This window comes from Pagrus major, chromosome 14 (genome assembly GCF_040436345.1).
Source record: "Pagrus major chromosome 14, Pma_NU_1.0".
In the NCBI taxonomy this organism is placed as follows: Eukaryota; Metazoa; Chordata; class Actinopteri; order Spariformes; family Sparidae; genus Pagrus; species Pagrus major.
The window spans coordinates 2,075,292-2,100,017 of NC_133228.1; the positions used below are offsets into that span (position 1 = coordinate 2,075,292).

Consider the following 24,726-nt stretch of genomic DNA (forward strand, 5'->3'; position numbering starts at 1 on the left):
TGAAGATATGAATATTAAATCATTATTTGCTTTCTAATCAGGTCAAGATAGTTGTAATATATTGCTCAATTCTTTTTAATTAGAAATAGAAAAATCAGGAGATGAATTTACATTCGTGTATGTAAAACTAAGTTTATATGTTCTGAAAATAAGCTATTCTCACAATTTACTATATCATAATTTTAAGGTGAGTTGGCTTTTCATGAAATAAAGCATAAATACATTAACATGCCTCCTTGGTGAACTTGCTGAAACACCTCACAGTCTGTAAGTATAGAGACGAAGGTTGTGTCCAAAATGACCCATTACTCCCCATTCACTACGTTGGGAGTTCAATATAGAGGACTATAGTGAGCTCACTGGTCAAATGAAAACACTTTGGGACAACTTTTGGTCATTTTTTCCCTCCAGCACAATGTATGTTGGTAAATCCCATTAATGGACTTCATTACATTTTCCCCATTGGAAGGTCACCCTAGAGGGCACTTTACCATTTTGTTTACATTCATGAACCAAACCCAGAAGTATATCACTTGATTTGTCTACCTATAATATCCACATGTTTGAATGTAAAGTAAACTTTTTTCTTTATCACTCGAAATGTGGCATATAAAAGGAATTAATCAGTAACTGACGGCCACTGTCAAAGGTCTTTAATCCAACTAGCCATGTTTTCACAGTGAAATGCACTAGAAAGTGCAAGTTTTATCTACTATAAGGGCATCCAAAAAGGTTCTTTTGCTGTGTTTTTTAATTTTTTTATTTCAAACACACAGTGGGTCCATCAGTGGCCTGAACCATAACATACATAATTTGAAAACCTGCATACTGTAATGGGAAACTGTCTGGCAATGGTCTCCAAAAATTGAGTGTACATGCACATCCAAACCAAAAAGGGGAAGGTGCTGAGTCGAATATGTAAGCAAAAAATTAAAAGAGAGACAGATTGTAAGCTGCAGGGCTCCAATATTATTTAATTCACCAAGTTTTTATTTTTTTATTTATTATACTTAAAGAACAATGACAAATGGGCCAAATTAAATTATTTAATCCACCAAAGCAATGGTGTTTCGAGCAAACCTCGAGCAAATGTCCAGGAAGGAGACTAGTGAGGGAGGCCACCTGACTACTCTGAAGAAGTTTTGCAAAAAAGAATGGAGTAAAATTGCAGTGTCCATATGTGCAAGCCTGATTGAGACCTATGCACACAGACTCAGTGCTGTGATTGCAGCCAAATGTGCATTTACTAAAAACTGACTTGAAGAGGGTGAATACTTTTGCAATCACTTATTTTATATTATATATATTTAATTAATTGATTAATTGCAGAAATCTGTTTTCACTTTAACATTAGACCTTTTTTTGTAAATTCTTGTCTTAAAAGCCAAATTATATGAGTTCCTGTCAGTCAGTTTCCTATATAAGCTTATGCTGAGCTTAAAATAAAATAAGTCAATAAAATAAGTTAGTCAACACTGTTTCAATAAGCTCCACGCTGCACAATGTACTAATTGAGTTGGGTGAAGTGGAGGTTTGCTCTTGCGTTCGGAGGAAAAACTCAGCTGCCCTCATTACCCCTTGTATAGGAATATGAAGGACTCAATATCCATAGTGACCAGAATGAAACTGTCATTGCTGGGTGTGACGGCTTGTAACGTTTTGATAAAGTCCATGGAGTCTTTAGTGGGTAGGGATGTGACACAAGGCTGATGAAAATAGTCTAGAGGATATATTTTCGGCTAAGGAGCCTATAGAGTGGTGAAGGGATGATGTATTTTTGTAAGCTAACCTGTAAATTAGCATTGCCCTGGTTCTCTCGACAGAAAGCCTAAGGGATTTTTGAGCTAGTCACAAAAACGTGAGGAACATCGAGAATGCTGTCAAAAACAATTTTTCCATGTTCAGAGCAGTATGCTGTGTTAAGCTGAGCCACACTTGACTATTCAAAGAAATGTCTTTGACCTGATAACGTGTGATTTTGCCCACTCCTCATACAGCAACTGGAGGTCTTAATACTTCTTTTGCTCATTAATTTAAGTCAGTGAGGGTTTAGTGAGCAGGGCCTATGATAGACTGTTCTTGGCCTAAGAGTATTGTAAGTAAATCATGCTGCATGTAGGATGCAGACTGTTGCTCTTAGACTGCTGTTATCAAAAGTTGTTCAGCAGCTTTTTGATTATGTGACATTATTATGATTTTTATTTCATGTTTTAATTTTAGAACATACCAAACTTAAAGGACAATGAACAGTTACCCATATTTAAATAGATAAACACACAACAAAACACACAAAATGGTTATACAAAATAAATATATAAAAATGCAAGCAAGAAAGATTTAAAGTTGTGAAAATAAGGAAAATGGATGGTGACAAAAGGAGCAAAAGTAAGGAATGCCAGATAATAAAAGAGGGATCCTTCCTTTATTTTTTAAATCTTGCCTTAGAGAGAAAAAGGCAAACTAGCAGAGGGACTGAGATTGATTTCTAATAGTCTCTGAACTTTGGGACTGAAATACATACTTCCTGTCTTGGGGTCTCGATGTGTTAGGATCATTACAAAAGAAAGCTCAAACCTGTTTGGTCATATTTTACCTAGTAACTGTCTGATTGAAATAAATGATTGGCTGGTTTCATGTAGTGGGCAGTCCTAGAGCACTTTATTTATTTGCTGTGCTCTTCGCTTTCACTTCATTTTTGGTCTTTGAAGAAACTCGGTGCACGCGTCGCTGTGTCATTTCAACTGCTGTGAAAGAGGAAAAGAAGAATTGATCAACATGAGGATTGTTTTGTGTCTGGCAGCGCTGGCAGCTGTCTACTGTTCAGACGACGCCAAATACAGTAAGTAGTCCAACATTCACCTTCTGTAACTTAAAACGTGACGTTTTTTACTGAAGAGTTGCCAGAAACGGCATCTCAAGTAAAAATGGCCTTCATCCTTGATAGCTGCAAGTAAATTATATCACAGATTGGACTATAATGTTTATGTATTTTGTTTTTCAAATGGGATATGTTTGGACTGTAATGATTAATACTTTTTTTTTTTTTTAAAGCATGTTATTTTTTATGTACACAAATACACAAAATAAATAGATTAATTAGGCTGTAAGTTTTCAAACGGCATTATGGCCGGCAATAAGGTGTACATCTGTGATAAGTTGCTTTGTCTCTGTTAGAAAGTCTCTGTTAGAAACATTATGTGAAGTTTGTCATGATTCGACGGAATTCCCCAGTCTAAATTCAGTTTCGATTTTCTTAAACACCAACTCTGCTTTGACAGCGCCCTCAACTGGCTTCAGTACAGTACATACAGATACTGATGAGTGCTCTAACAATTTCTGCAGCAGCATTAAGTCTGGAGGGTGAATATTTAAATTATTGGTGACATAACTCCATTATAATAAGTTCCAAAGGAATAGTTACTGTGGAAGACATAACGTATGTTTTATGAGAGAGATTAAGATTGGAGCATTTACTCAATTGCTCAGTTGGTTGTGATTAGTTATTTTTATTTTTCCTTTCTCCTTTTGGAGTTGGTATTTCCTGATATGTCCTAGGATAAAGTTGTCAAGAGAAGTATTTCCAGAGTGAGCCTCCAGAACAGTTTAGTGATCCTCGTCACAGTCTCTATTAGTGCGGAACTCAGCCAGAGGATTGAACAGCAATCTTCCAAAACATATTGATGTTTTGATGATGGTGGTAGTGAGCATTGTGTAACACATCGCTCCAAAACAAAAGCAAAGCAATTAATTAAAACATGTTAACTATAACAAATCAATGTTATTTTCTTTTTGAGTTTCTGTACCACCAACAACCTCAGTTTTATTTTGGCAGAATCAGTCACTCGTAAAAACTGCTGTTGCTGTGACACTGTCCTCTACAGGCTGCTGCTTATACAAATTTTGAAAAGTGTTTTTTTTATTTTCTCCAATAGGCTGCACAAATTATAAGTTTGACATAATTTCTTTCTCCATGTTGCCTCTAGCTCCACCCAAGGTTCAGGTGTACACCGCTGGCCCAGCACAGTTTGGTGAGAAAAACACCCTGATTTGCCATGTGAGTGGCTTCCACCCCCCTGACATCACTATTCAGCTGATGAAGGAAGGAGAGGAACTCTCCAATGCCAACCAGACTGACCTGGCCTTCAAACCAGACTGGCACTTCCATCTGACCAAGAACGTGGCCTTCACACCCACGCGTGGACAAAAGTACAGCTGCAAGGTCACTCATGGGAGGAACATGAAAGAGTATGCTTGGGGTGAGTTGGGTTCAGCCAAATGTGTGTGTAATGTTCTCTTAACCAAGGAGTGCCATAAACATGAAACTGCAAAAGAGACATTCAGAGAGTACATACGTTTGCCACAGCCCAAAAATGACTTGATATTATTTTATTGATGAGGATTTTTTGATTCAGGTCTGAAGCAAAATACATATGGTAAAAAAATATAGACAACATGTATCAAGTCATTTGCACTTGGCTAAGTATCCAGGCTAAGTACACAGATAATCAAATGCAACCTGAAGAATATCAATGTATATGGAGAAATCATTTAGTTGTAAATGCAAATATTGCTCCAACACCTTTAATGAGACTGATAAACACTTCTCTGTGCTTTTTCTTTTCTTTTACAGTGCCAAACATGTAACTCAGCGGGCCTCAGCTATAGTGGTGTCATCTCTTCACATCTCCAATCAACAAGATCAGAGTTTCTCCCGACCACTTCACTATTATTTTCACAAAACCAAATATCTATATCACATTAAGGGGACTTTTCACTTACTTTTTTAATATGAAAGAATGCATTGGCTGCAGGTCATTAGTCACTGGTATGCTTAGATTTCTTAGATAACCTAGAATACTTGCAACCTATTTTCCAGCCTTTGAAATGAAAATTGTGTTCGTATAAACTGATTTGATAAAATGGTGTTGTTTGATCATCCTATTTGTTTCTGTACACAAATTGTTTTTTGTTTTTTTTAATGACTTAAAAAGCTTATTTTAGCTAAGTGAGGTGATCAAATGGTAATTGGTCAGATTAATATATAATGAAAGGGGTGTTCTTTTGGATTACATAGAAGTGTGTTCATACATTTTGATTTGCTATTCAAGGTATTTGTTAATGCTCTCTACTAAATAAATGCCTTGTATTTCCCAATGTCTTAACTTCTTTTAACATAAACATCTGCATTTGATACTTTAATTATAGTCATACTGATCAATATGTTATCTGCATGGCTTTATGAAGTAGAAAATAGGTTAACATTTAAGCATTCCATTTAAGGTGAACAAAGGTGTCACATGATGTCAAGTGTAGACATTTAAGTCAGATACACCGAATTTGCCATTTCAGTTTTTACTGTCTGAGACACATTTGACCTGTGTTTAATATATGGTGCACCCGCTAAAAAATCGCCTATTGGCCCCATCCTCACTGGCAAGGCCATAGACATATATACATAGACGCCTCATTGAGCGGGTTGTTCCGCTGCTGCGATACATCGACGTCGCCACCACCATATTGGAGGAAGCAGCTCTGCCCTGTGAACTAATACAAGTGAATGGAGTGAACTTTAGAAAGCTCCTTCTACAAAGTGCTATAAGTTAATGTCTCTCATTTACACATTCACACACGTACGAATATATTTAGGAAACAGATAGGAACCAAAAACAACGTCTGTAACGTCCTCTGATGATTATAAACGTTAACTACTCCTGATATGTTCAGTTTACAGGTGGGCACCAAACCACCGGATGTACTTTTATGTGTTTACAGCTGCAAATGTATGTAACGCTGCTACTGTGATGAAAAATGATGGTTAAATATTGAGTCTGTGTCTATATAACCAGATCCTGACACGTAAATGTGACATCTGAGGGAATAAAAAGCACCAACGTTGTTTTTACACAGTGATTTCTGATAATCTAAGTAATAAAATTAACAATCATGGAGACAAATAATTAAAGAGTCCGCAAATCAAGATAAGAAACCGCAACTGGCAGTGAGCCTGCTTTCTTTTCTTTTAGCAGTGAAGTGATAAACTCCATGACAGAACATTATAAAATATGATATTGTATAAAATAACATTACATGGTAAAAAAAAAAAAGTAAAGTTGCAGTGGGCTACTTTTATAAATATGCACTATATATATAGTTTGTATTATTATTATCATTATTATCGTTATCATTGTTATTATTACTATTTTTCTGCATATTCTTGACTTTGAATGGGAGCAACTGTAACGCAAGCAATTTCCCGCCGGGGATTAATGAAGTATTTCTGATTCTGATTAATATATTATGCAGTCAGTTGTCCATATTTAAGTTGACAGTGTGGTAGACAGATGTCACATTTACATGTCAGGATCTGGTTATTATAGACACAGATTCAATATTTAACCGTCATGTATCATCACAGTAGCAGCGTTACATACGTTGGCAGCTGTAAACACATAAAAACATTATACAAATACATCCGGTGGTTTGGTGCCCACCTGTAAACTGAACATATCAGGAGTAGTTAACGTTTATAATCATCAGAGGACGTTACAGACGTTGTTTTTGGTTCCTATCTGTTTCCTGAATATATTCGTACGTGTGTGAATGTGTAAATGAGAGACATTAACTTATAGCACTTTGTAAGAGGAGCTTTGTAAAGTTCACTCCATTCACTTGTATTAGTTCACGGGGCAGATCTGCCTACTCCAATATGGCGGCGACGTCGACGTACGGTCCAGCGCTCAATGAGGCGTCTATTGTATATTCTATGGGCAAGGCAGCCCGTCTGTGAGCTTTATCAGAAGCTTTACGTTGTACGTCACTGACGTCACGTCACGAATGCGACGGAAACAGTTGTAACAAGAAAACAACAATACCCACCCATTGTGAAAGAAGCGGCTTTAAAACGGTGGGTAAATTGTTTTGAGCGTCACAGGCCCCGCGAAATGACTCGTTTCACTATCATAATTTGAGTTATCGGTCCATTAACATTTGGAAAATGTAGAAGAGCCACATGATTCAATTGTTTTATCCCCCATCAGGTTAGCCGGGCGCTAAACCGGAAGGTAGCCGGCTCGGTCTGCGATCCAGGGACTTTCATAGGAACGTTTGCTTCAGCTGATAGGTTTCACTCTAGTCTATAAGCTCGTTCGAGATGAGCCAGGCCTGCGGAGAATCGATCACCGGCGACCACCGCACAATGCATGCCGGTTAGATTTGTGTCCGACTTGATCCCGACTTGCTCTGACGTCATGCACGCGCCGGCAACGATAACCTCACGAGATCAAGGCGGCCGCAGTTGCTCTCCACCGACTGCAAGACTTCAGGGCATGATGGGAAACGCCTGGCTGTCGCCTGATCAAAGAGCTGATTGGCTCTTAGTTAGGACTACAAACACTACGTTTTGTCGAAAATCCTAATTTTCTGTGTAATTGTTATTTTAATGCTAGATTATATGAATCTCATGTTGTGCAATGAAGGTTTAATCTGTTAGGCTAACAAACATATTGTGTGTGGTTGATGATGATGATGATAATAATAATAATAATAATAATAATTATTATAATAATAATAAAGGTTATTTATATAACACTTATCAAAACGAGCAATCAGTACTTTACAAGGCAGACAAAAAGAACAAAGGATAGAATACAATGCCATATTCCCACATATATACTGTATATAATTACAAATATAAATACATCAATAAATAAAGATTATAAGAAACCTTTGCTGCTCGTCCTCCCCATGTGTAGCCTATATATGCAGCTGTGAGAACGTTTGGACTCACAGCTGCAAAAAATAAAATAAATATGACTTCCAAGGGCTAACATCTGCCCAGTCGTTCTGATTCTCACCTCAATCACAACAGTGGCATCGTTAAACAAATAAAAAGTTATGATTGACACATTTAGACCACAGTGAAAAGTAGTTATCATTATAGAAAAATCCACTTTGTATGACCTCAAAACCGTGAACCTAAAAAGTATGATCAATTCATTGGTACAAAGTTTGTATTTCTATTTGTTACATTTGTGAGATTATTATGTGGATTCCAGTCCATCTTCATGGAAAAGTAGGGGGATCTCTTCTGCTTCAATTTCATCAGCGATCAAGAACGCATGCGCAATTTATTCAGCCACCCGAACGTGTTCTGCAAACTACAGGTAGCCTACAGGTGGATCTAACAGGATGTAAATATTTCTGTGACTTCCCGTATATTCTTTGACGGCGGCTGGAAACTGTCACCACTCTGTTCTGGAGTAATTCAAACCCGAGGTTTGGGGTGATAAAAAAAAGCGTGTCTACTGCAGAGGCAATTGACGCGGGGTATGCCGACTTTACACACACCCATTGCACACGAAAGCCCGATCTTAACAGGTTTAAGTGGGATTTTTGACCAGTGGAAAAGGGATATTATTTATCCAAAAAGTAAAGAATCAGCAAGGAAACGTTTTTTTATATCACTTCTATCATATAAAGAGACAATATTGAAAATACACAACATTGTTACAGCCTAGCTTAGTAGTACAATATCAAACACTACTTCCACAGCAAAATATGTGATTCAGCAGCACCTGATAACATTTTCGTCTGCCGTTATGACCATGTCTATCTAAAGTAACTTTGCTTTTTATATAACAACACATCCTATCAAGTAGGCCTAGGCCTGTCATCACAAGTTGTATGAGTAAGGAATAACAAAGAGGAGGCCTAATAATAATGAATTACACAAAACTATCACATAGGGCCAAAGCTCTCACAAGTCCCAACTCGAAGGCAGATAAAATAAGCATGAGGTGATTATTATTTTAAACTACGCAACAGAGAACAACATGACGGACTGTACTCTTCATAGCAACAGCTCCTCTGGATTTTTCACTGGTGGAATTAAGTGACCGCCCTCGGAAGCACTGTGAAACTTGATATGTGGGCGGGGTTATCAGCGTTCCCCTCGTTGCCTGATTCGTTTAGAAGCGTTGACACCGCCCGAGCGTCTCGCTCAGGTCTCGGTGTAGGCTGTACTTGTAAACACTCCTGATGAACGCAACATATTTTTACTTTCGTTTTTGATCGCGAGGCAGTTTTATCGTTTCTAACCTGAACATATCTTCAATAACTTCACCAGTGTTCAGAGATCAACTAAAGGTGAAATCATGAAGGGATCCGTCTTCGCAGTTGTTGTCGGACTGCTCTGTCTTCAGTGGGGTTCAATGGCCAAAGAATGTAAGTAGTCCACGATACTTATTTATGTATTTACAAATGGCGAGGTGTTCTTACATCGTAGGCCTCGACATGACAAGTCGCCTACAACTAAGAGCCTCAAAATTCACAGTAGATTCGGTGTAAAACTTGGGCTTCACCAAATATGTAGAAAGTTCCCCTGGAAATAAAGTTAACACATTTTTAGAAAGGTGGTTTTCACGAGAATTAAGACGTAGCCTACAGTTTAAAGGTTAAGTTAATGTCTCACTAGAAGCGGTGACGTCGTAAATAAAAAGCCTACTAGGCCAAGCTGTGTGACGCATATTTAAAATTTTTTTTATTAAAATTAAAACCCATGTATGCATAAAAATATTGTCTCATACCCTTACCTTTTTCCTTCTGCACAGTATTCTAAAAATTAAATACAAGAGGAATATAAAATAAAACAGAAGGACTGTTTTAAAGATGTTGTATATCCACATATTGCCTTGCATTTTTAACCTTATTAAAATAGACACAGGTATCGCCCTATGGGCCTATATATGGACAGATGCATACATATATACATACCTACACGGTATATACGTACAACTGTACACACTTCCACATAGGCCTGGAAATCTTTAGGCGGTATGCCACTTTTAAGGTGGACTGGAAAATTCCAATAAGAAGCTGTGAATCGGACGCCAACTTCAGCGTCGTCTTTACTGTGGTGGAAATATCTGCATGTGTTTTGCCAGTTTCAAATAAGTCTTTATTATATTAGCGTATGGTCCCAGTGCGACCATGGTGTTGATTTATTGACTTACAATCACCAGGTGATTCTGGTTATCCAGGCTTTCTTTCACACTGAACTGTTGGTGGGTGAATTTGCTGACTCACAATCACTGCGTGATTCTGGTTATTCAGGCTGTCAATCACACTGAACTGTTGGTAGGTGGATTTGCTGCAAGCTATCAAGTGCAACTAACACCAAGACGTCAACAACATATGGGTCATACAAATCGGACAAATTAAATTTCAAAATCAAGTTCGGCCGTGGACCGTTTTTTCATTTCCCTTTTTTTGATATTAGCATAAAATCTAGATATTGAAAACACGTTATTTGTTTTTTGTTATCAGATTCATAAACAAATAAAGTTTGTACATCTGAGCTACATTTCAGCATTTTTGCGATTCCAAGTTCTGGTATTCTAAACCTCACCAATTGCTTATTTTTCCATGGTTTGTGTTAAAATGTGTCCTGAACATCCAAGAGACCCTCAGGAAACTTGGCAGCATTCCTTTATATAGTTGTTGCTGAATGGTTAAAGTTATCAAATTAATAACAGGAAGTCATTGTTTTAACCAGATGGAAGAATCTGTCATTTTCAAAATTCATATCTCCACTGTTATTCACTTTCTTTCAACCAAATGTTGGTTCTGTGTAGTATTAATGTAGTTCTGTCACATCTAGAAATTATTTTGTCCTACAAAAAACATGAGTGCCACAGGTCTTGCTAAATATAGGTTCAGAGCTGGAAAAACACACTTTTTGGATTATTTTGACTGTAGATTTTCCCAAGAAGGATTATTGTATAATTTTTGTTGGTCTTTGTATGGCTTTATTGATAGAATAGCTTCAGAGATGACAGGAAACAGGATGAGGGGAGGGGGGTTGACATGCAGCAAAGGGCCCCAGGCCGAGACGCGAACCCGGGGCCGCTGCAGCGAGGACAAAGCCTCTGTACATGGGACGCCCGTTCTACCAATTTATCATTTTTTGAAATTAGCTAGTTTTTCACACTTTTCACTGACTGTAATGTTACGTTCAGTGGTTTTATTTCATCAGTAGATATTTGTACTATGTTGACTTCAAGGTTTTTTATCTGTCTAATACCTACTGAGCCTGTTTTTCATTGGGTTCTGGAAATTTGCAAGTAACAGCTTGTAATGGCTTGGTTTGTTGCATATAGCTGTTCTGTGGGTCTGGACAAAATATTAATCTTAATTCCTAAACTCAATACACATATTCTCTTAACTATATTTTGACATCAACAATTTAGCCAAACTTTAAAAAAAAAAATCAACTTCTCCATAGGCTGCCTTGTGACAGTTGGCTTCTGCTTCTAGGATTTTCCAAGTGAGCAGGGCTCTATGATCTCACTATCACGTCAAACTGCTTAATGATGGAATAAATTCTGATTGCACTTTTTAAATAATTGTTATCTACAATCCATTTTGTAGTAATCCACCCAAACCTGTTTTAGGTGGGATTATCTCAGACTTTCTGTATTGTTTCATTGAAACTTGGTCATGTTAGAAATTAGCTCAGAGAGAGTTTATAATTATGATATAATATATGTGCATTCAGCTAAGGAACTAAGATTAATATTTTGTCTAGACACACAGAACAGAATGACATCACCTATATGCAATATAGGTAATGTCAACCAAGCAATTACAAGCTGTAACTTGCAAATTTCCAGAACCCAATGAAAAACAAGCTACATAGGTATCAGACAGATAGAAAACATTGAAGTCAACACAGTAAAAATATCTACAGAAGAAGTAAAACCAATAAATGATATATTACAAGCAGTGAAAAGTGCAAAAAAATAGCTAACTTTAAAAAATCATAAACAATGAAGGAGTAGGGATGGATATATTTATACTCTATATAAAATAGATATCAACACTTTCACGTACAACGGTTTCAAGGAAATTAAAATAATCCTTGCGAAAATCTACAGTCAAAATAAAGTTTTTTCAGCAAGATCTATGGCACTCAATTTTTTTTTCAGGACCAAATTACGTATAGATGTGATAGAACTATATAAGTGATTGGTGAGGTTTAGAATACACAAAAATGTTGAAATTTAGCTCAGAGGGCCAAACTTCAAATATGTATAACTTGAAAAGTATTTGGGGTACAGCTATATGATTGTACAAGGTCCCATGAATTTGAAGCTTGACATGAAGTTTTTCGAGAAAATGCATGGCTTGAACTGGGAGGCCGCATTAAATGCCAAACCAGTTTGGATAAAGTCATCAGCCGTTATCAATCAGAATCACTCAGAAGAAGTTAAAAGGCCATGCTACAAAGCAAATTTGACACACTTTTCTATAATCACCTAAATTGATTGCAGATTTGGTCACATTTTCAAAAATCCTATAATAAATTCATAATTGAACCAAACCTCTTGAATGTTTTTGTGACAAAGTAGTATGTGTTCTACTCATTTCGTCACAAAAAAATGAGAGTTGTAGAAATCATTGGAACTCAAGACTGCTATGGTATACAAGGTGCATCTCAAAAATTAGAATATCGTGGAAAATTTCATGTTTTTCTGTAATTTAATTCAAAAAGTGAAACTCTAATATATTCTGGATTCATTACACAAAGTGAAATATTTCAAGTAGGGGTGTAAAAATAAACCGATATGAATCGGAAATCGGTTTTAAAGTTAAAGATACGACTACACCGATGTACGGACCTCTCGATCGATCTAAATGTACTGCCGACCGGTGGCCCGTTCTAAGCTCAGTGCGAGACTTCCGCGAGATGTGGAACAGAAACGTTAGTGTAGCCTTGCCAAGCGAAAGCAACATGACCAACAATGGCGACAAGACTTAATGTACCGTCAGATCTAAAATCAAAAGAGTGGAAGAGATTTGAATTTTACAGTAAGTAAGTCAGACAGTAAGTTGGACAAAAAGCAGGCCTGCTGTAAGCTCTCTAGAACAGAGTACAGTGGTAGCACGACAAATTAGCGTTCACTTGGTGAGACAGCATGGTGAAACCTGTGCAGATGACGAGGATGCCAGTAAAGCTAGAACTAGCAAGAACACGCAAGACAAAGACACAGAGATTAAACACTTTTTCCAGCCACAATTTAGCCACAACTCGGCGAGGTCTAAGGTAATCACGATATTTATAGCCCATTTTATTGCTAAGGACTTAGGACATGTCTGCTTTTGAAAGTGTTGCTATCATAAGCTGTATTCTGTGACTGCTGGTAGTACTGCACACTGTTAACGGTCATTGTCTACTGAAATTATGTACTGAATTGAACCATACTGCAGACTGTTTACTGTCTACTGGCAGTTTCTGCACAGTGCACACTGTTAAGTTAATCCAGCTTTTGAGTTTGTTATCAGTAGTAAACATTTGTCTGATTGTTAATCATAGGTGTGATTTTATACACAGATTATTACTAGGAACAGGGGATACAGACAGTCAGGGACATCCAGTTCAGAGAGGTCCAATGCAGACAGATCCAGCTCAGAGAGACCCTGCTTATGGAGATCCAGACAACAGGATAGTTGTTCCTCAGATCAGTTTCCTTGTGTAACACTGGGAAGAAAGAGGAGGAAACTCTTTATTTCCTCCACAGTGAATACCAAGGAAGAATTGATATGGTAAGGGTGGTGGGTCCAGTGGCCCCCAATGTTCTCCAAATGCCTCCTGGGGTGCCATTACCCCCCCCCCCGAGACACACTGAATCAGAGAGGACCAAGCACAGAACCATAAGGGATGCCTTGGGAGGGAGGAGTGGTGGAGGATGTGCAGTAGTTGATGTTGATGAACTGTCCATTTGTCTGTCCTTAGTCAGAAGAGGGCAGTGCCTGTGATATTGAGGGAGCATTCCAGGTGGGAAAGAATGATGTGGTTAATAGTGTTGACAGCTGCAGTAAAGGTCAGAATCGTTGGTGACTTTGCTGTGATCGGAAACCAGACTGGAATGGTTCAAACAGATCAATGGACATGATGTGGGCTTTCCATGCATTTATAAAAAACCTTATTATGATCATTCTGGTTGCTAACAGGCCTACAAATTTTAGGTCATGGTATTGTAGTTTAATAGTAGAAGGGGCAGAAAGTTGAATTTAAGTTGAATTAGTTTTTCTAGTTCTGCTATATTTTAATCAAATTGTTTATGTAAATGTGTCAAAGATGTTCTGTTTCTTGGTAGCTCCACCAAAGGTTCAGGTGTACAGCCGTGCACCGGGAGAGTTTGGGAAAGCCAACACCCTCATCTGTCATGTGAGCGGCTTCCACCCACCAGAAATCACCATTGAGTTGCTCAAGAATGGAAATGAGATGCCTGGAGCCAACCAGACTGACCTGGCCTTCGAGGAGAACTGGCACTACCACCTGAGCAGACATTTGCGCTTTACTCCAAGCAAAGAGGACGTGTATGCCTGCAAAGTGACTCACATGGGAAAGTCAAATATGTTCGTTTGGGGTATGTGTCTGTCTCTCTGTGTACTGTCCTTTATTGGCATGACAATCAATACAGTATTCCTGAATCAGATTGTACAAGGTTTACAATGCAAGTATAATAATTTCAAATAAGAAATTACTATACTCGACGAAGACAAATGATTTACATATACATTTTTTTTACACATTACTACACTATATAACTCAAAACTCAAACAAATTCAACTAAACTGCAGTTTACTGTTTAATTCTTCATGTTCCTCTGAACGGAAACTCTTAGTCCTGCTGTGTGTTAATAGCATTGGAATTTGCGTGACCTACCAGCCACGGTGGTGGGTAAATAAAAGTACTTCAACAGAGTGATATGTAACAGACAACAATGTAGATTAAATGGTGAGTCTTCTGCTTGTTCGCTTAAAACACTTGAGCTGAGCCAGGCTGCTCTATAGGTTTATTTACCGAAGGGCACCACCTCTCCCTCAATGCAAAGTGGGTGTCAATGTTTACAACTTAAACTAGAGGGTGAAGCAGAACAAAACGAGAGAAAAAAAACACAATGAAAGGGAGTTGTGGCACTGCAATCAGGTGAACTTGTGTTCTCTCTTCTCTAAGTTCAGCTCAGTTCTTCATAATAAAAGTCCCCTGTTATTTTGTAATTGAAAAAAGCTTTCAAATTCTGGCCCTTTATATGCAAACCAGGTAAATGGGGGTGTGTTCAGAGCCATTTAAAGTCAACTGTGGGGATGGTCACCTGCAAAATTTGAGAATGATTGAGATGTGATTTGGGGTTTTATAAAAATCAGATGAAAAGACTGCCTATGCATGTTTCCTGTTTCCAGATTTCTACACCTGAATAAACAGTTAGATATTTGGCCCCAGACGTCCTGAAAAATTTGGAAAAACTATTAACAGCTAGCCTAAAGTGAGGGCGTTGTTATGAGAACAGAGGGATATTAAACCATCCACCGTGACCACGACCATCCCCCAACTCCAACTCAACAGACAATAGAGAAACTTTAAACCACAAAGATTTAGTAAGAAGCTACAAAATTCCTGGCAGCTGAACACAGGGACTTTTAAAATGCCTGTCTCTCATGTTTAAGTGTGTTGCTAGATTCAACTCATGTCTAAATAGGACATGAGTTGAATCTCGCAACACATGCTTGTTTGAAGGGGAGATGGGTCATCACACAGTTGGGAGATTTCAACGCCAGCCTGCTTATGGTGCAGCCAAAAGGACTAGTGTTTTGGCTTCATGTGCCGCTGATCAAAAAATGGTGCTCTGCCTGATGTGTCCAGTTCTCATCACACATCCCCTGTCACAATAGAAATTGATCCACAAATGCATAAATGTGACTTTATTTGTGGTGAAAGTTATATTTCTTTAAAAAAAAGAAAAGCTGAGGTTGGTAAGACTGAAAAGACAGTTTTGAGTTCAGGTGCAAATTGATAGAACAGGTTCTCATCATGTTTTTTTTCTTCAATTATTTCTCTCTACAGAAGCAGATATGTAAGTTCTGTGCCTTGCTTCAGGTATGTACCACATTCATTCTCAATATAGTTTTCCCAATTCAGTAAACAAGTAGTTTGTGCGGCAACTGGTTGAGTGTTGATAACAATGTTATCCTTTTGTTTAATAATCACAGGTCTGCGTCGTCCGAAGAAATTAAGATTGAAGTTTCATCTATAATCTTGGTCTTCATTCCCAAGATTTGAGCATCAGCAAATGAGAGAAAAGATTGTGATTTTGTATCAGAAATTCAAAATGGCAATAAAACTTCAATAAATGATTGTTGACCACCAGAGAGCAAAAAGACTTACAATTTCACAGAAACAAGCCTGTGACTTGTAGATTTCATGGGTTCATTAAGAAAATTGTTCTTTAAAAAGGGCTCAATTAATGCTACCACCCCCCTCACACTCAAACTTTAGTTTCTGTTTAGCCTCTGTACTGTTTGACCCATAGTACATATGTTTTACTTTCGGTCATAAACCTGCTTGCTCCGACTGCAAACAATTTCAGAAAGAATGAAAAATATGAAATCAATTTGTTAAAAAACATATGAATTAACTTTAAAATTTGGGACTCATCATTTGATTCAATATTCAAATAAAAAATATTGTTTCATGGAGCTTTAAGATAACTATTTATACTGATGATTGGAAATGAAAATGTTGGTATTCTTTGTGTGTTTGATACTTAATCTATTAAAGACTAATTGTAGCTGTTATCACTAGTTGATTAATGTAAATGATCTTGTTCTTTAACACCTTGAGCACCTTTTATCTTGTGAAATATTGAGAAGATTGTGTTTATTATCCAGTTGACATTTACAGTTGTAGTATGACACCAAAACCTGAGCACTGGCTTATGCCGTTTCTGAAGTAGTTGGTCTTAGTTTGACTCATAAGTATACTCATATTAAGTAGGAGGTTCAGAATAAATTGACCATCATCATGGGTATTTGTCAGAATGCAGGAGAGCCAGGAAACTCTGGCATTTAAATCTTCAAAAGGTTTATTTCTCCCAAGAAGTCATGAAATAAGTTAGGGTGCAGAAAAACACACGACTATTGCACCTCATTTACTTTACTTTAAGCGTTTTAGAGTCACATGCACTGCCCCCTAGGAATCTTCAGTCTTGCTAGTTGATTTTGATGCTGAGACAACCACTGCATAGAATAACAATTCGACTTCTGACAATTAGATTTTTTCTATCGGATCCTCAAACTTTGTGATAATTTCCAGGTTTATGTGACAATATGAGATTTTCAACGTGGTGTAAGACCCCACTGTATACACCCCGGAATTCTGTCTGTTGTGTTTTTGTTTTTTTTTAAACAAAAGCAATAGAAAGCACCAACAACATAGCAATGGTAATATTGTTTTCATCCTCACGTTAAAAGTTCAACAGCAGGTAAACACTGCCCATCAAGTTTGACTGCGGTTGAATCAACCATGTTAACAGTGTCCACCTTTCCTTGTCCTGCTAGAGCCATGTGCTCTGTCATCTTAGAACACAGTCCACCCGTTGAGTGCAACAGTATGATCCGGAATGTTGTAGTGGAGACATGTAAAGATGTGTTGAATAGTCTGTGTTGTGCCTTTCAGCAATAAACCCAGCTTTATCCTCAGTCTCTGTCTTTAACCTGCATAATTCATAATCAATCACTTCAATTTGCTCAATAAAATACCTTCAACTTTATTTGCAACATGCCATGCCCATTCGTCAAACCTTATAGAAACTGTATAATATGTAGGCACACATCTTACGTGTTCCATGCCTCTCCTTTGAGATATAAATTGAGGCCTTGTTTCTCTGCAAGATAAACATTCTTTTTCTAGCATAGCTGACCCTGTGACCCTTTGTACCAGGAGTTGCCATCTAGTCTCCGACTATATCTTTCTGGACAGAGAAACTTTATTTTCTTAATAATAATGGCGGCACTCTACAGCCCTGCTATTTCCCCTATCGCACACATCTGGAAAGACCCTCGTAAGTTGTAAAATTGGATTTATAACTTCCCCCTCCCCCCCAGGCACTCACTTTTCTTTAAATGATCAAGTTAGGTTTAATTGATCACAGTCGAATCCACAGATGCAAAACACCAGAGACTGAGGAACTTTTCTTTTGAAAATGATACGTTATAATTGAATGTCCTTTGTATCTGTAAATGAGACTAAAAGACTGCTATCATTTTATTCCCCCTGAACATCTCCCTCTTTGAATTCTCTCATCTCTCATGCTAAGGAAACACACAAACACACCCAGATAGAATCTCTGATCTCTGATTTATGATCGCACTTTAGAAACACACAGACCTCGGTGATAAAAACTCCCCTCACATTCCTTAGAGTTTCTTCTCTCTTCCTAATCTTAACAAAGTTATAATAACTATTAAGCCAGAATCTAATCTCCTTGAAAATAACATATTATTAATCAGGAAGTAACGTTCATAATGATCATAATTGATCCTACTGTCACTTCTCTGTGATGACAAATAACTGAGATAAATTACATATGCAAAATCGCCCTGTATTCTATGGATCCACAGCGCTCTCCAGTGGTGAGCCCTGGTAAGATTTGTATCCAATGTGGTCTTTTTCTAGCTCATTTATGCATAAAGTATATTCCCTGTTATAATAGTATTAGACTAGAACTAAAAGGGAATTGTGTAGTAATTATCTCTATTGTATAATCAAATGTGTTTAAGTGTTTAACCAAGTACTATTATTTTTGAATGTTAATGATTCATGTGATTTGTGTTTAAGACAGCCCACATTAAGCCATGGTGGCATTCTGGGAAAGGTGAAACACGATTTAAAACATTAAAATGTTAGTTGAGTTTTAGTTTCTGTGAGTTATCAGACTTGTTACCTCCTCCAGTGCAAGGACTGGCAGCCCTGCCCCTGGGGCAGGCCCTATCAGAGTTGACAAAACTGAGGGTCATCTCTCTCTGACTCTACTCTGCTTTAAACTCTTCTTTTTTTATTTTACTTCACCGGCTCTTTTCTACTTCACGTTTTACTCGCTTCAAGACATCACTCTTAAGAGAGTTGCTCGCTTGTTATTTCTTGCTACTTTATATTTTTCACTGCATTGATCGAGTCCTTCAACTTTCGTTAAGTTTCTTCCAGAACAATGTTCTGTTTTAATTTGTCTTACCAAGTTAAGTACTGTAACCTGACTCAAGGAAAGTGAACTTTAATTTCAAATTCTCTCGTCCACTTAGGACTCAGTCTTTCAAGAATGGCACAGGAAGGGAATCGTACGCTTTAAAAATGCGTTCATAGACAACAGCTTGGCATCTTTTCAGCAGTTGGGCGAAAAATTCAGTCTTCCTAAATCAATTTTTTTTAGGTATCTTCAAGCAAGGTATTTTGTTCTCTCAGCTCTATATGGCATGATGTTGGATCTTAGGTGTGCCCCCACAGATAAGATTAGAACAGCATGGGAGGAGGACTTAGGTCTCTCTTTATCAGAAGACACTTGGGCTTCTATACTCAAACGGGTTAATTCAATCTCCTTCTGTGCACGTCACTGCTTAATTCAGTTGATACACAGGGCTCATATTTCAAAAGCAAAATTATCTACCATGTACCTGATATCAGCCCAAACTGTGTTAAATGCAAATCCGCAGAAGCTTCTCTCATACACATGTACTCGTTCTGCTCGTGCCTTAACGAATATTACAGGGAAATCTTTCACACACTTACTCAGGTCTTGGACATCAGATTAGAACCAAACCCACTGATTGCTCTGTTTGGCATCATGGAAGGGGAGGAGGAGCTAACTACAGAAAAACAATGCGCCTTATCCTTTGCCTCCCTTCTAGCTCAACGAGTGATTCTGCTCAGATGGAGGGAGGCCTCCCCTCCCACTCACGCACAATGGCTGGAAAATATGTCCTGCTTAAAACTGGAGAAAATTAGATACTTCAGCAATCAAATGGGAAATTCAAGAAAGTGTGGGGTCCTTTCCTAAACGCAATCCAGACCCTGTAAAGGCCTGACCATTGGGTGCAGTGAGCCTGTGCCAGTGAGCTTGCACTATGTCTAGTACTCTGGCAGAGACTGGGGAGGGATTTTTTTATAGGTTGTTGTTTCTGTATTTTTGCATTTCTCTTTGTGTGTGTTCTGTCACCCTTTTTTTTCTTTTTCTTTTTCCCCCGTTCATACCTGTCTAACTAATGCTTATCTGAGAATATTAGTGCTAACTGCTGTTGATATACGTCAATGTTCATTCCACAATTCTGTAATGATCATTCAGCACTGCACTGTTGAAAATTCCTTCAATAAAAAAAGATTTTGATTAAAGTTAACCAAGGATAACTCAATCGGCTGACGAAGTATCCTTCAGTTATTTTAGCCAAGAAATTAAATTAGTTTATCAGTCAGAGCCGAAGAATCACCACTCAAAGCAGCGGATCGAGATCATCCTTGTCTTCATCATCACCATCGTCATCAAGACTTTACGATTAAGAAACCGTGTGAGCGGTTTCCAATGAAAGAAAGACCCTTGCCAGGCAAAACCGGCTCTGCCTTTCCCGGGTACCCACAACAAACATGAGCGGTGCCACCCGCTGGGTATTGAATCGAAACTGTAAGCTTGCGGTTGAGCAACAGCCAAGACCGTTGAAGACGACCACCCCCACCCCTGCTGACTACAACAATGCTCAGACAAGTAGGCTTACCCATTCCTCCTGCTTATGAAATATGAGTTGGTGTCCTTTGGCTCTGAATTAGTGTCTTTGAGTTTAGGAGAAATTTGGTTAGGGCTCTGTTAGCATTAAATTATTCTCTTAATATTTAACTGCTTTCACCCTACCTGCAATTTCACCATCTGCCCATATTTCATTCATAAACTCATTACATTAGCCATTACAGACTCAGCATCTTTCTGTTACCTGTTAATCTTGTCATTTGTTTAATTTGCCATCTCATTTATTTACTGTGAACTATTTAGCCAAATAAATATATTTAACCGTATGTCGTTGTCTGTGCAGGTTTGTTTTAATGTGGAGAACCAATGGTAACTGTGTGTAGAAGTCACTACTTCAGTTATGAGATTGAATAAATTGATCTGAAATTGATTAGAATTGATTGCTGTTGATTTAAGTTAACCTTGTCTAGTCGAATTTGATTAATTTCCTCTGGATTAGTCAAAGAGATAAAAGAACAGAGGTGGTGCCCCTATTCACGAGTGCTTTATTAATCTCAAGTGATTAATAAATTAAATTATAAGTGGTGTTTCTCCTACAAATATGCTGATTAATTTATACACTCTACCATTTACCATTACTGAGTGCCAGTTGCTTCATTACAAGTTCGCTATAAAGGCAGACATCCTAAAATATAAATGGAAAGTATCATCCTTGTCAGGGCAGATTTAGAAATTGTTTAGTGGAGGGCCAAATGCAAACACAGGCTTGGGGCCCTCGGCATCCCTTGTTCTCCAACTTTTCAATTGTTTTAATCCAAGAAAGACCATGACTTTGTTTTGTTTTATGTCAGTCATTCTTTGTTTTCTGTTTCATTTATAAGAATCACCCTCTTTTCTTGTTTCACGTTTCACTTCCTACCTTTGTGTGTTTCCCGCCTGTGTGATGTCTCCTCCCCAATGCCTTAAACCCAGAAAGCTCACGGACATATGCTGCATTCCATCGTACTTGGAACTCAGAAATAACAAACTCTGATACAGGAAAGCACAATGAAATGGTCATCAAAGTCGGAATTACAAGTTAGAATTTTGGACACAATCAACCAAGCCTGACTTAAACAACATGTGACATCACAGCAGTATGGCGGCACACACGCTGTACATATTTTTTTGATAATTTATTAATTGATGTAGTGTTTGTGTTGTGAAACGTGTTGTAACAGCTTTGAGTATGCAGAAAAGTGCTATATAAGTCCAATGTATTATTATTATTATTATTATTCCATTTTCACTCAGTCGATTTGTGCTTAGATTGTGGAGTTAGCTGGCAGGCTTTGCGTTGCAGCTGCTGGTGCTAACTGATCTGGAATACTAGCAGGACCTTGTGTCGCTGCACTAAGGAGAAGTTCTTTGGGCCTGCTGGAAATGTAGCTTGCAGCTCTCAGCAGCTGTTAGGCCCAGAAGAATCCAGGAGAAGAGAACTTGAGGGCAGGCAGCCCCGTGGGGAGAGAGGTGGAGAAGAGAGGGAACAAAGGAAGGAGCTGGAGTTTTGACCATCTGATCAGAGGGGTGTCTGTCACCCTGACCAATAGTTGCTCAAAGCTGAATTTGCACCTAGGTGTGAAGGTGTGAATTCTGGGAAACTGAGTTCAGTTCAGAGCCCATTTTGAAATCCACAGTGGTCCCAACAGGAGTACAAGAAAAGAAAGTAATTGTTCACTCTGTATTTTTTCTCTATTTTTGCGAATTAGTGTGTTTGGTACAGACCCCAACAAATGTCACATCATTATGATTTTAATATTTTTTTCAGTGAAATTGAAAATGTTGATCCGAAAAATGATTTTAACCATATTGTGCACCCTATCTAAAACCCCCATTGTCAAAGTAACTCCAGTTACTACACATTCTGTGCAGAGGCTGACAGAGAAATTAACTGGCACACAGAGAGACAGCTATGAAGTATTAGACTCAAACATTGTGACCACAAATGCTATCAGTGGTACCAAATAATTAACATTTGGTATCGGGATCAAGATTGATATGAAAACAAAACCGTTCATATGTATGCATTTTATTAATCAAAATAAAAAACAGTTTCAATTGTTCATTTTCCTTTACTTCAGACAAGAAGAGCACCTGGATTTTAACTATAAGAATTGGTTGTAATCAAAACTCAACGTCAGACTGTCATCGAATGCTTTTCATTTTATTCAAACTGGTCAAAAAAATTTCACTACCATTAAAACAGGGAAAAAATAAATGCTCTTGTCTGGAGTAAAAGTGGATGTTTTTAAATACACATTTACCTATAGTTGACATTAGGGCGGGTGTCTAACATGTTGTCTGTGCTGAATTTATGAACTGGAGATTTCTCAGAGACTCAAAAAATTCAAAAGTTAAGACATTAAGTTCCATGATAAATTGTTAATTTAGCAGCATCAAATACACCAAGCTTATAGTACACCTTAAAATGAAATTACCTCTCTCCGTCTCCCAGTGATAGCAAGCCTACTTTTACTATTGTAACATTACCCCATTAATGACATTTAACTTGGGTGGCGGCTGCTTGCTAATCTCCACAACACGTTAGTGCACTTACTGTAATGTTATATTTAAAAAAGTTGGCTAAATATTACAAATATTGTATATTACTGTTACAACACCCATGACACGCTTTCTCGATTGCAATATTAGTGGAATTTGTCCATTTCAAGTTTTAAACTCGACAGACAGATCACCATTAACTGATGAGGAAGATCAATTGCCAACATTAACTTTGCTATATTAGTTAGCTAACAAACAAACGCTAGCCAGCTCTTATATGATGGAAAAGATGTTATTTCACCTGAAAAGTTGAAAGTGTTAAACATTCTTAAAAGAAAAAGTGTTTTGAGAGTATGGCTTTCTAATAACTTCCTAATAATTGATTGAATCCCACCATATTAATGAACAGACAGTGTTCCATGAACTGGAAGCAATGCTGAACTGTTTCAACAGCATGGATATAACAATGAAAATCTGGATACAGCATTGGAGTTGGAGCCCCCTTCATTCCTGTGAAAGCTGCATAGTAGTGGATGAAGCCAAAAAAGCTCAACTTCCCAGGAATAAAATTACCCATATCTCATCATGGTGCTCTGAGCAGGCGCATTTTCTGCAGCAGAAGTTTTGCAAAGGATATTCTCACAAAATTCTGTATCTTAAACTACAGCTTATACAACAAAAAGACTTCTATGTTCTCCTAACAGCCTAATCTTCATGATACCTTGGCATTGAATCGTCACTGACCAGAGGTTCAACTTTTCAACAGCTAACTTAAGTCTGCCTATACAGCTAGCTAAGATCTCCACCAGGAGTGAGGCAACTTGCCACTGTGAAGGCATGGCAATAAAGAAAAAAGGCGTTAATGAAGCTCAATCCTACACCCCTATGCCTGTAAAGCTGTAACTGGATGGCAATGTGAAGCCATCCCAAATACCCCAACCAAAGGCCAAACTGCCAAAAAGTCGAAGAACAAGTTCATAACTGCTGTAATGGAACCAACCCTGTGCAAAATCCCATAATACAAATTCCTACAATACAAAAATCAACAAGAGAGCAGATCAACTCGAAGGGATGCTCAAAAAAACAAAACAAATCTGTGGAAATTGAGACCATGAGTGAGGCTCTTAACTCTATTCACAAAGATGTTATGGAGTTAAGGAACGATAGCGATACACTGGCAGAAATTATGTCTATGTCTGTATGCTGTAGCTGAAATCCCAACAGAAAATGTGAAAGACAAAGGCAAAGAAATTTGCAGTGATTCTAGAGGGAGGGAAAGAATAAGTGGCACTAGGGGTGGATATCGCACACCTTTTTGGTCGACTTAAATTACCAGACAAAAACATGAAACCACATCCAATCATCATGAGGTTTGTATCAAGATCAGTGAGGGATCTTATATGGAAGCATGCTAAGCAAAGTGACATTTTTAAAAGTCAAGGATACAGCTTCAAGGAGGATCTAACTGCCAGTGATAAAGCAGCAAGTTTACTGTGGCCAAAGGTGGAAAAGGCAAGAAAGGAGGGCAAAACTGTCTAGTTCAGTGAGCCAGGGCATTCACTGATGGTAAAGATGTACTCTTTTTTTATATTACAAAGGCAAAAGTGTCGATTTT

The 24,726-nt window shown here is 37.9% G+C and overlaps 2 protein-coding genes across 2 annotated transcripts; both read left to right on the plus strand.

Annotated features, from left to right (window-relative positions):
- Positions 1-2,690: 2,690 nt before the first annotated feature.
- Positions 2,691-5,154, plus strand: b2m (beta-2-microglobulin). Its single transcript, XM_073480292.1, has 3 exons — positions 2,691-2,839; positions 3,984-4,256; positions 4,631-5,154. Exons 1-3 carry the CDS (start codon positions 2,776-2,778, stop codon positions 4,642-4,644), a joined length of 351 nt encoding a protein of 116 aa, XP_073336393.1. The 5' UTR covers positions 2,691-2,775; the 3' UTR covers positions 4,645-5,154.
- Positions 5,155-8,947: 3,793 nt separating this feature from the next.
- Positions 8,948-17,541, plus strand: LOC141008246 (beta-2-microglobulin-like). Its single transcript, XM_073480509.1, has 4 exons — positions 8,948-9,222; positions 14,157-14,429; positions 15,908-15,940; positions 16,054-17,541. Exons 1-3 carry the CDS (start codon positions 9,153-9,155, stop codon positions 15,919-15,921), a joined length of 357 nt encoding a protein of 118 aa, XP_073336610.1. The 5' UTR covers positions 8,948-9,152; the 3' UTR covers positions 15,922-15,940; positions 16,054-17,541.
- Positions 17,542-24,726: the final 7,185 nt, after the last annotated feature.